Source organism: Rattus norvegicus, chromosome 3 (assembly GCF_036323735.1).
Source record: "Rattus norvegicus strain BN/NHsdMcwi chromosome 3, GRCr8, whole genome shotgun sequence".
In the NCBI taxonomy this organism is placed as follows: domain Eukaryota; kingdom Metazoa; phylum Chordata; class Mammalia; order Rodentia; family Muridae; genus Rattus; species Rattus norvegicus.
The window spans coordinates 128452208-128465101 of NC_086021.1; the positions used below are offsets into that span (position 1 = coordinate 128452208).

General features: G+C 46.8%; 1 protein-coding gene across 1 annotated transcript in view; it reads right to left on the reverse strand.

The window, feature by feature from the left end:
• Positions 1–9628: 9628 nt before the first annotated feature.
• Tgm5 (transglutaminase 5) overlaps positions 9629–12894 on the reverse strand; it is a 35926-nt gene continuing 32660 nt past the window's right edge. Inside the window, exons 10-13 of the mRNA NM_001402279.1 lie at positions 11561–11926; positions 11066–11226; positions 10209–10342; positions 9629–10072 (exon numbers count right to left, since the gene is read on the reverse strand). Coding sequence (NP_001389208.1) covers positions 9919–10072; positions 10209–10342; positions 11066–11226; positions 11561–11926 — 815 coding nt within the window. The 3' untranslated portion in view covers positions 9629–9918. The remainder of the gene's footprint in view (positions 10073–10208; positions 10343–11065; positions 11227–11560; positions 11927–12894) is intronic.

The following is a 12894-nucleotide window of genomic DNA, read 5'->3' on the forward strand; positions in this document are numbered from 1 at the left end:
GGATGAAGGCACAGGAAAGGGTCTCCTGTTTGGCCCTCCTGCACTTTCTGGCTCTTTGCCTGGGCTTCCCAATGTGTCCAAGGGAACACTGAGGGCAGTTGTTGTGTGAGGTACCTGTGTTAGGACACAGAACAGCCACACAAGCACTGTTTCCTGTGGACAGGAAAGCTGGGGTGGCGAGCTTTGCTGTCCACCCTTTTAAAGCTCTTAACTATAATCTGCTTGAAAAATAATGATCTCACACACACACACACACACACACACACACACAGAGAGAGAGAGAGAGAGAGAGAGAGAGAGAGAGAGAGAGAAACCCTACTGCCTCCTAACCCCCAAATAAGACATTTTCCCTAAGAACTGAAGAAGCTGATTTTTCATTATTTGATTTTTACCTGGAAAACACAAATCTAAATATGATGAGAAAAGGTGACTAGGACCTGGCCAGCACCAGCATCATGAAGCCAGTAGTAGCTTTCAGGCCTGTAATTACTGACTGTTGGAAACATACAACTACAGATGGAAATGCAATTAAAGCCCTAACTTACAGTACTTAACAATGAAAGGTGGAATGTTCAGAAATAGGCCCCGAGGAATGTGGAAGGGCTGTGAGGTAAACTCTGAAAGGCAGAAGGAAGATGTGAACAGATGAAATTCTGACAAGCTTGGACAGGATTCCTCAGCATCATTAAGACAACAAACTTCTCAGGCTGATCTTAAGGTTCATGTTACCCCAGCAAACCCATCCAAACAGTTTTCCTTTGAAACCAGGTAGGCCGATTTCAAGTTTCAAAAGGAAACGTCAAAAGCAGAAATGACATGCGATCAGGGTTTCTAGATAATAAAACATGATGATACTTACAACCTAGAAATGTCTGTATTAAATGTACTAAATGCTGTACTCTGAGTCATGAAGAAGAAAAGGTTCCTTAGTATTTGGTTTGGGGACATCAGCTTGTCATGAGGTTGACTTCCTCTCAAACTACATACATTCCAGATAGATTCACACTGGAAGGGTAGGGACTGGAGAGAGGGCCCTGTCACTTAGCATGAGCTGGAGAGAGGACCCTGTCACTTAGCATGCTCAACTGTTCTGGAGAATCCAGCTTCAGTTCCCAACACTCGGGCCCAGGGCATTCTATACCCTCTGCTGGTCTCTGCAGCACCGGGCACACGTACATAGCACACTGACACACACACAGGCAAAATACCCATACACATAAAATAAAAACAATTAAAAACTTACTCTTTTAAAATGATTACTTGCGTGTGTCTGTGCCTGTTTTCCTGAGCATATGTATGTGTAATGTGCATGCAAGAGCTTGAGGAGGTCAGAAGACGACTTTGGATGCCCTGGAATCGGGTTATACCTTACAATCCACAGCATGGGTTTGTAACTGAACCTAGGTCTTCTGTAAGGGCAGTAAGTGTACTTAATCAGTGAGCCATCTCTTGCCCAATTAGAGTTAATTCTTTTGATTCAGCTGCTCTAACTAAGCAAAATGAAGTTTATACAAGTACACTCAATACATTGATACTTTAGAAAAGCAAACAATGGAAAATAACTTAAACACCCACAAATAAGATATTGTTTAGTAAAAACCGGTGCATGAATTTAGTAGAACAAAGGTAAGCAGAAGGGAACCACGGTCTGTAAACAGATATGGAACAATTTTCAAGCAATACTATTAATTGTAAAAAGTGAGACATGAGACAATGACCAGTGTAAGCTGCTTCTGTATAAAAGATGGATATATGTAGGAGGATATGTGTGTGTTCTGCATAAAGGATATATGTAGGGAGGACATGTGTGAGTTCTGTATAAAGATATATGTGAGAAGATATGTATGTGTTCTGTATAAGGATATATATGGGGAGGATATGTGTAAATTCTGCATAAGGGATATATGTGGGGAGGATATGTGTGAGTTTGCTTGTATTTACCCAGAGCATTTCTGGAAAGTTCCTGCATTTGGACAAGAACATTCAGTGCCCATCAGTAGATTTTCTTCATCATTCTGTACCCTTGTCCCACAAGCATGTATTTATATATTAATATTAAAATAATCAAAACTTTCGAGGAAAAGAAAGGTCTTACTAAAGAGCCACATTCGCCATAGGGACCTCCTACCTGAGTGGACAATGGGTAGAGTTGTGGGCTTGCTCCATTTTGTGGGATTTTTCCTATGTTTCAAACCATTTGCAAAGACAATCTGCTGTAGTGGAATTCCCATGCGACCCTCACAATATCTAGTCCTCGTAAGTTTCCATGGGGGACACTCTTAGAAGATGCCACTGTGGCTTGATTTAGCCAGGGAAAGTGGAACATGTAAAGAGGAGGGAGGGGTGACCCAAAATGGCGATCCTGCTTCCTGTGACACCCACACCTTCCCACTCCCTGGCCCTCTGCAGAAAACCAGTCCCACAGCTGGTGTGTCCCAAAGATGGACTTGTTTATTCAACCATGAAGGGGGAGCATTTTGATCACTCTTATTCACCAGAAACTATATTAGATTATCATAAACTAGATCAATGTTTTTCTGTGCCTAGAAGCCTGTGTTCCAGCAGGGGGAGACAGACACTTCTAGGTGCCTGAAAGGGCTTGTCAGTCCAATCTGCCTTTGGGATAGGTGTGGAGTGGAGGTCAGAATAGACCGCCTCATGAGTAGTACTGGAGCTGAATGAAAAGCTGGGAGGGTAAACAGGCTCTGGCCAGCTGGGTGTTGTGGCAGGAGGTGGAACAGTGAATGCAGAATCACTAATGCAGAAAGCAGGTAAAAGTCCAGGATGCATTTGGGGGTTTGGTATTTATCCTCAGAGCAGCGGGGGACCATCAAATCATACATAAAGCTAGCACCACCAAGTCATCTTTGCATTTTAAAATGCCATATGTTGGCTAAAATAAAGAAAAGGTCTAGAGGATTAAGAGAGAAGAAGTTGACCAATAAGAGACACCTCGTAAGGGTTCAGGTGAAAGATAACAAGGACTTCACCAGGCAATGTTGAAGGGAAATGTGAACAGTTGTGAACGAAAGTTGTATTAATGGAACAAGTTGTATTAATGGGAAGAGAAAGGGCAAAGAACTCTTCCAGCCTGACTCCCAGGCTCATGCCGGAACTTGCTTTACAAAGCACTTCGGTGTACATCACCTCCTAGGATCTCATCCTCAGTTTGTAAGCCAAATAAGGGACCAGTATCTCAATTTTGTTGGTATAGGGAATACATACTTATGAATGAATGAATTCATGAAGCTGTCAATTAATATGCTTCCTCGTTCCAGAATTTAGGATGGCCAATAATAAAGCATGATGTGACAGAAGAACATGCACAGTGATGCTGACAGTGAAGGGGAGAAGAGCCCCAAGACAGAGCCATAACCTGCTGTCCACATGTTCTCTGCATGCCACCCACATGCCACTCACATGCTGTCCACATGGCACCCATATGCTGTCTGCATGCCATCCACATGCCATACATATGCTGTCCACATGCCACCCACATGCTGTCTGCATGCCACCCACATGCCACCCTCATGCTGTCCACATGCCACCCACATGCCACCCACATGCCACTCACATGCTGTTCATATGCAGCACACATGCTGTCCACATGGTACCCACATGCTGTCTGCATGCCACTCTCATGCCACTCACATGCTGTCCACAGGCTGGGTGTTGAGGCTTCCCCAGCATATCACAGCTTATGGTAAAAACCTCGATTCAAACTGAGATCAAATCTCTCTCATTGTGGAACATTAACTTGCACTCAGCCCACCATGAGAAAGGTTCTCTATTCCATCTTTTGTGAAAAATTTCTTACTGATTTCTGCTTCTGTAATAAGCAGACTAGCTTGCAACACTCTGTTCTGTTGGGAACCAGCAAAGCTAAATAAAAGGTTGAATGTTAAGACTGAGAATCTGTGGGCTTGTGTGTATGAGAGAGAGTTTCAGGTAGCTGTGAGCTGCCATGTAGGTGCTGGGAACTGAATCAGGTCCTCTACAAAAACAGCCAATGCTCTTAACTACTGAGGCACCTTAGACCCAGAAACCAGCGTTAAATCAGCCCCAATTACAATGCCTTACCCCCCATTCCAACTGGCAGAGAGAATATTCTCTAAAATAAGTTAGCATCATCCAGAGCCTGATGTTGAATACAGAACTCTCTCTCACACACACACAAGCCCACAGATTGTTTCCAGTTTTAACAGTTCCTAGACACCCTGGCTAGTCCAGGCTCCTGGCCTGCCTCCCTTCAGGAAGCCCACTGCTCTCAAACAGTTAAAGCCAAGCCTCATCCTAGAGAAAGCAGGGGAACTCTGGCTCTCTGATAACAGCAGTTTGAAATCAAGTTATTTTTGTCTGTAATTAGGGAAAAACCAGTCAGACCCAAGCTGGATACTAGAAAGTGAAGCCTCGGAGGTAGGAACAGAGGTATATTGCATGTGAGTGTTCACTGCTGAAGAAAGACTGGGAAATTGGTTTATTAGGCCAAAGATCAGAGAGCAGCAGAGCCCAGGCAACAAGGTCTAGCTGTTACCATTGCTTGCCCCTCCCACACAGCCAGTCTCAGACTCTCTTGCTGTTCGTGAGGTAAGGGAAACAAGGGCCTCTACTACTTCCTTGGACTTTAGATCGGCTTATGGCACTAGCAGATGTTTTTAGGACCAAAACGCAGACCCCTAGGAGCACTGGGCAGGATGGCACAGTGGGCATCTGGCGTCAGACTTTGTTGGGTTATTGAAGAAGTCACCTAGTCTCTCTGAACCATACAGTCTTTTGATGGCAAGCAATGGAAACCATTTTCTGTCAGTTTTAATCCAAAATGACAGAAAATGAGGGATATCCTTGACTGAGGTAAAATGAAAATTGGGCTCAGAACCAGGAGAAAGTAGAAGCCAGGATGGCTGAGGGGTCCCGGCAGCAGTGGGCAGTGATGTGCACATTCTCTCTTCCGCTGTGGAGAAGCAGTGGGCTGTTAGGTTTCTCTTTTCCCTGGCCCTCTGAGAAGAGTCTGATCTGTCTGGCATAAGTCACGTGCCCACTCTGGCTGTGATACAATAAATATTAAATGAACCAATGGAAAAGCAGCCTTTGTGGTTAGGGAAGGCCTTGGCTCAAGTGGACGACTCTGGTGGGGACTGCGAGCTACTCCAGATGACCAGGGTACCTATCCTTAGCTCTTGTTAATTCACATGCAGTCTGCTCAGTGCTGCAAAGTAGAGTCTGCTCCAAGCCCTAACATGGCAGGCAGGGGCTGGGCTCCGGGATGGAGAAGAATCAAGCCTTCCACAACATTGGCCTCTGTTTCTTAGACGGCTACCTGAAGACTTTCATCACGTATCACTCAGCCCCTGTGTTTCCCACTATTTGCTCCCTCCCACACTGGCCTCTAAGCATCCACATGGTTTGCTGTTCCTGGCTGCTTCACCCAGCCTCACTGTTTTCCCATCTTGTAATGAAATTTTGACTGTCTCCTAGTATCTCCTAATACGTCACTTCCTCCAGGAAGCTTTTCTTAACCTACAGTTTGAACGGAGGTGGTTTACCCTCTTTGTGCTCCTACAACACTCTGGTTACATCAGTAATGGTTCTCTGCACTCTGTCAAAAATCTCCTCGCTAGGTGAGAGGGCTTAGTGGGTGGGGTGCTCGCTGCCAAGCCTGATGACCAGACTCATGTGGTAGAATTAGAAAACTAACGCCCTCAAGTTGTCCTCTGACTGCCATATGCATGCTATGACATTCATGTGCACACACATGCACACACACACTAAATAAATAAATAAATGTAAAAATGTTGTATAAAAAATTAAAAGTCTTTAAAAAATCTCCCACATGTTTACATTCTTCAAATGCTTGTGCTTGAGCTCCTTGGCCAACTCTGGTCCCCTGCATATACTCAGTGTCAGCTCTGGTCCCCTGCATATACTCAGTGCCAGCTCTGGTCCTCTGCATATACTCAGTGCCAGCTCTGGTCCCCTGCATATACTCAGTGCCAGCTCTGGTCCCCTGCATATACTCAGTGCCAGCTCTGGTCCCCTGCATATACTCAGTGCCAGCTCTGGTCCCCTGCATATACTCAGTGTCAGCTCTGGTCCCCTGCATATACTCAGTGTCAGCTCTGGTCCTCTGTATACTCGGTGTCAGCTCTGGTCCCCTGCATATACTTAGTGTCAGCTCTGGTCCCCTGCATATACTCAGTGTCAGCTCTGGTCCCCTGCATATACTCAGTGCCAGCTCTGGTCCCCTGCATATACTTAGTGTCAGCTCTGGTCCCCTGCATATACTCAGTGTCAGCTCTTGTCCCCTGCATATACTCAGTGCCAGCTCTGGTCCTCTGTATACTCAGTGTCAGCTCTGGTCCTCTGCATATACTCAGTATCAGCTCTGGTCCTCTGTATACTCAGTGTCAGCTCTGGTCCCCTGCATATACTCAGTGTCAGCTCTGGTCCTCTGTATACTCAGTGTCAGCTCTGGCCCCCTGCATATACTCAGTGTCAGCTCTGGTCCCCTGCATATACTCAGTGCCAGCTCTGGTCTTCTGTATACTCAGTGCCAGCTCTGGTCTTCTGTATACTCAGTGTCAGCTCTGGTCCTCTGCATATACTCAGTGTCAGCTCTGGTCCTCTGTATACTCAGTACCAGCTCTGGTCCCCTGCATATACTCAGTGTCAGCTCTGGTCCTCTGCATATACTCAGTGCCAGCTCTGGTCCTCTGCATATACTCAGTATCAGCTCTGGTCCCCTGCATATACTCAGTGTCAGCTCTGGTCCCCTGCATATACTCAGTATCAGCTCTGGTCCTCTGCATATACTCAGTGCCAGCTCTGGTCCCCTGCATATACTCAGTGCCAGCTCTGGTCTTCTGTATACTCAGTGCCAGCTCTGGTCTTCTGTATACTCAGTACCAGCTCTGGTCCCCTGCATATACTCAGTGTCAGCTCTGGTCCCCTGCATATACTCAGTGTCAGCTCTGGTCCTCTGTATACTCAGTGTCAGCTCTGGTCCTCTGTATACTCAGTGCCAGCTCTGGTCCCCTACATATACTCAGTGCCAGCTCTGGTCTTCTGTATACTCAGTGCCAGCTCTGGTCTTCTGTATACTCAGTACCAGCTCTGGTCCCCTGCATATACTCAGTGTCAGCTCTGGTCCCCTGCATATACTCAGTGTCAGCTCTGGTCCTCTGTATACTCAGTGTCAGCTCTGGTCCTCTGTATACTCAGTGCCAGCTCTGGTCTTCTGTATACTCAGTGCCAGCTCTGGTCCTCTGCATATACTCAGTGCCAGCTCTGGTCCTCTGCATATACTCAGTGCCAGCTCTGGTCCCCTGCATATGCTCAGTGTCAGCTCTGGTCCCCTGCATATACTCAGTGTCAGCTCTGGTCCCCTGCATATACTCAGTGCCAGCTCTGGTCTTCTGTATACTCAGTACCAGCGCTGGTCCTCTGTATATACTCAGTGTCAGCTCTGGTCCTCTGCATATACTCAGTGTCAGCTCTGGTCCCCTGCATATACTCAGTGTCAGCTCTGGTCCCCTGCATATACTCAATGCCAGCTCTGGTCCCCTGCATATACTCAGTGCCAGCTCTGGTCTTCTGTATACTCAGTACCAGCGCTGGTCCTCTGTATATACTCAGTGTCAGCTCTGGTCCTCTGCATATACTCAGTGTCAGCTCTGGTCCCCTGCATATACTCAGTGTCAGCTCTGGTCCCCTGCATATACTCAATGCCAGCTCTGGTCTTCTGTATACTCAGTACAAGCTCTGGTCCTCTGCATATACTCAGTGCCAGCTCTGGTCCCCTGCATATACTCAGTGCCAGCCTGTCTTAAGGCCTTGCACCTAGAAGAAGACACTCAGCCACTATTTGTTGAGTGAGCTGATGAATGTGGCGTTAACAACAGGACTCATGGACGAGTTTGAAATGTGTCAGCTGAAAACCCCCAAGGACTTCAGAGGTCGCCGACTCTCAGGTGTGCCTCTCCACGGTGTTTTTCCTTAAATGCTTTCTTATTGCTGTCATGTACTAATTATAGGATAAAATAATTGAAGGTTACTTCCAGTTGTGCCACCAGCACCCAGTTCTCAGATGATTCTCCTACAGGACAATCGGCTTACTGGGTAATTCCCACCACACCCCTTCTCTCCCTCTGATTAACGACATTGACCCTTTTGTTTATGTGTAATGGAAGTCGTTAACTTCTTTATTTAATGTCTGAACATTTACTAGGACAGCTGTCTTAGTCACAGGAGCCATGCCTGGAGGGCAGCATCATCTTGCCTTTCTTTGGCAGTGTCCTGTGCAAGCAGGTGCAAAGTTGTTCTATGTGTAGAAGCCCCAGAGAAGGCAGGGTTTGAGTGACCCGCAGCACATGCTGTGACCAGGAGGCTATTTCACTCCCTCCAAATATCTACCTCATTGGACTATTCAGTTGGCATTTACCTCCCGACTGCCAGCCGACGGCAGACCTGTAAGGACACAAGTGCATTGGACGGAGATCCTAGAACTGAAGAATGATGTCAGTGTTATAGGGGAAGTATATACTTAAGGGAAGGCCAGGGCAAGAGATCACCTGGGATTTTATTGTTCTCTCTTTTTGCCAAGAAACTGAGACAGAGCATATATTTAAGAAACCTCGGGGATCTTGCCCTTTGCCTGCATTGTGATGGGCACCTGCCGAGATGTTCAGTGTCTATCTCCCCTGTTCCCTCTAGAATGTGGGCTCCGGCCTACCAGGACTTTTGCTTGTCTCTTATACTCAGAGTGGTATTGTACTTGCATTAGCATTCTGTCTGTGCTCCACCCCCACAGCTACCTGGCAACAGCCAGTTACCAGGCAATAGCCAGGTATGCCTGACTCACTGTTTGTCCCCTCCTCACTCTTTTGTTCTTGTTCTCCCTTGCTCCTCCCCCCACCCCTGTCCCTTCTCTCCCCATTCCCCTCCCCTTCTCTCCAGGTGCTCATGGCCAGGCCTCTACTCCTTTCTCTTCTCTTCTCTTCTCTCTTCTCTTCTCTTCTTCTCTTCTCCTCTCCTCTTCTCTTCTCTTCTCTCTCTCTCTCTCTCTCTCTCTCTCTCTCTCTCTCTCTCTCTCTCTGCCCCACTACTCTCTTAACTCCCTCCCCATGCCCTGAAGGGAAGGGACACCTCAGCATGAACCCACTGAGGCACCCCCTTTTCCCAGACCTCCATAGAACACAATCCCTCCCCCCTTTATCCTTTTATAAATACAACATTGGTGCTGAAACCCAGGACCCGGGACATATCCTCTCTTCAACCTTTTATAAACACATCACTCTGGACACCCAGTAAATACTTCTTGAGCGAATGAATGGGCTCAGACCTTGAAACAACAGGAAACTCATTAGCAACTGAAGGGCCGTGGGGAGCTCTGATGGGAAAGTGGAGGGTGAAGATGAGGAAGGGAATGGAGTGTGTCCGTGCTGTGACATAGTCCCAGAAACAAAGCAGTAGAATGCTGCTAAGCCTGCCTTCCCTTGACCTCTGTGCCAAATCACACTTCTGTGAGGGAGAATCCCGGTGCCAAAAAGTCCTGGTATCTAACTATCTCTGGCATCTCCCTTGATGTTGATGACAGAGTCTGGTTAGGCCTTCATTTTAAAATCCATACTGTCGGTATATCCCAGAGTTTATTTTAAATAAGTTTAAATTAAAAAATAAATTTAAATAAAATTTTTAAAAAATTTAGATTTATTTATTTTCACTTTATGTGTATGAAAATCTTTTTTTCCCCTGCATGCATGGATGTGTATCATGTGTGCTGGTCGGATTGATCCCCGGAAACTGGGGTTACAGATGATTGGGGGCCCCCAAGTGCGTTGTGGGAAGTTGAACCCAAGTCCTTTGCAGAAGCAACACATACGCTCAACCGCTGAGCTAATTCTCCAGCCTCTGTCTCAGAGTTTATAAGCCAATGTCTACGTACACATTCTTGTAGCCCTTGATGTCTTTAAACCTATTGCTTCTCAGGTTAGCTTGGATCTGTCTTTGGCCACTCTTGAAAGGGACAGTCTTTAGAGTGATGCTGGCTTTGTTATGCGGTTTGAGGACTCCAATGCTGCAAAGAGAGCAGAGAATGTCAGAAAACCCTTTCCCTGGTCACTTCCTGTGTCTGGTGGGGGTGGGGGGGTGGGGGCTGGGGCTGATAATGCTAATACCACGAGAGGGAAGGCAGAGTCCTCCTCAGCACTTACAGAACTCTCTGCTGCTTCCTAAAGAGACCACTTCCTTCCAAGGTCAGCACGCAGTCCTCAACCGGCTCTGAGAGTGGGTTTGAAAAGACCACCTGGACAGTGAGTGGCTGATTCACAAAGGCAGCTCCTAGAACCTAAGCAGAGACCCAGAGATTAGTCCCCATCCCCCAGTTCACTGAACACTGGCGCTGTTTTGTAAGTGTCAAAACAAACTGTCCCAGTTATGCCTCTTTGGCCTATGGATTATTTTGGGTTGAAGCAATAAGAAGAAACAGACACAAGAAATGCTCTCAGGCTTCCGTCCATGTACCTAATGGCATGCACTGATAAAGGTGCCTCACTACCCCATCCTTCTACCAAGGTCAAAGTTCCTCACTGAGAGCTGATTCCTGGTGGGAATCCAGGAGATGGGTTAGATCCTGGACACAGCCCTGCAGAGAAGGAGTCCAACTCCTTCCCACTCAGGTCACAGAGGCCCTGCCACCTATTCTCTTTTGACACTTTAAGAAGTAGAGGCCTAGGGGATTTGCCCAAGGACACAGAGTCAGAAAATGGCAAATCAAATCTGACCTGACTTGGAGGTGGACTCTTCCCCCCAGTGAGCTACTGTCATCTGGACTCATTCCTCATTTGCCCCCTGGAAGGGCAACTCAGGAAGAAAGCCGTGGCTTGAGCTCAAGGACTCCCACACAAGGTCTCTAACAGAACCAGGAGATGAAGACCCCTCAATAAGCTGTCTCCCTCCTGGGGAAACCAAAGAAGCAGAGAAGGGACGTCCTCTTGAGCAGACCCAGCTGCCTCCCATCCAGAGCTCAGGGGCCCAGGACCATTTTTGTAAGAGACCATTCTTTGCCTACGTTAATCATGATGCCTGGGAAAGTCAAGGTGATGATCTTGTTCACCAGGATTTTCTCAGGACTGCTCTTCTCTTCACCCAGGGCACTGATGCGAATTAGCTTGTCTGTCGACAGGTACTGGCTGTACTGTGAGTAGAGGATTTTGCAAGGGTAGGTCTTTTCTAGGGAGTGAAGACAAGGAGGGAGAAGTTAGAATGGCTGAGAAAGGGTTGGATCTGATGGTTCTTGTATGGAGAAGAGGAAGCCAATGAACTTCAAGTTTTGCTGAAGTAGAAACTAACCTTTTAGAAGGGAAAATGGCAGTTAAGAAAGGCAACATAGGTTGTCCAGTCATTCTGAGGTCCCAGTCAAAGTCTGATAGACTCCAAACCTCGGGTTTTCACCAATAAGTGGGCTACTTTCCTCAGGGGTAGTAAAGCAGGCCAGCAGAAGGAAGGAAGGCAGGAGAAAAGTAGGAAGTCAGAGGGAGGGGCTACAGGAGAATTGTGTATGTACCTTCTTTAGGGAACAGTGTGATGAATGCCGTGTCCTGCCAAAACGGGGCCAGGGGGCTGCCATCGTGCAACAGAGACTGGGCACTCAAGTTGAGTTTGAGATCCTTGAACTGAGGTGACATGTTGACAGCCAACAGGACAAAGTTTATATCTTGGCCCATTTTGGGTGAGTCCAGCAGCTCAAACTTCAGAGAGACCTGGAGGACATCACTGGGTCGAAGGGAAGGTGTAGTGGGGCTTCTGGCACTGTCCTGCCGTGGTGGCATGGAGCTGAAGGGATTTGAGTTTGCTTGGTGAGGCCCTTGAGACCTTCCAGCCTGTAGCTTCTGCAGAGCTTTTAGAAACACCTGTCTCTCTTGAAGGGAACCTAGAAGGATAGGATAAAGTATTAGTATGGGCCAGGCTGACCCAGGAGCCTTGGCTGAACGTACCATCATTAGCGCCTCCATGCAAAGTCAATGTGCAAAAATCATTTTCAGGGAGGTAGGAAAGATGGCTTAGAAGTTAAGAACACTTCCTTCTCTAAACAGAGGACCAGAGTTCAGTCCCAGCACCACATCAGGGTGATCACAACCACTTATAACTCCAGCTCTCAGGGATGGGACATTTTCTTTTTGCCTCTAAGGGGACCCCCACATACATGTGCACACACATATGCACACACACACACACACACAAATAAAAATAAAATAAATCCTTAAAAAGTCACTTGCAATGCTATATGCTAGTAGTGAATCATCAGAACAGAAATTAAGAAAGCATTCTAATTTTGATGTAGTCCATTGAGAAAAAAACAATACTTAAGAATGCATTTAATCAAAGATGTAAAAGATCTCTATGAGTGAAAAATCATAAAATACTGATGAAAGAATTTGAAGAGAATACAAAAAGCGGGAAGGTATTCCATGTTCACGGGCTGGAAGAATCAGTATTGCTAATACCCACACTAAGGCCCCAGTCAGAGACGATGGTGTTCAAATCACTCAGAGGCTGTGGGAGTGACCATAAGCAGCACTAAGAGCATCCCAATGTCCTATGCTGTGTGGCTTTTACATTTAATGACATGAAGCATGTGTAAACAGCCTTCAAAGGGACCGGGAGAGACACCATCTACCTTATATCTGCCTTATCCCTTAATGGGCCATCTTTCTGTCTGATGGGAAGAATGCAATCCTTCATGATGCCACTTTATCTGATGAGGAACCATGAGATCAGACAGCCAGTGTTCCATGGGAACCCCATTAAGAGAATAGTGATGACCCAAGACAGGGCTAGGAAGACTCCCTTTCTTCTAAGTTGACCTCCACAGTGTGGGGTTCCACTGAGTTTGGAGGG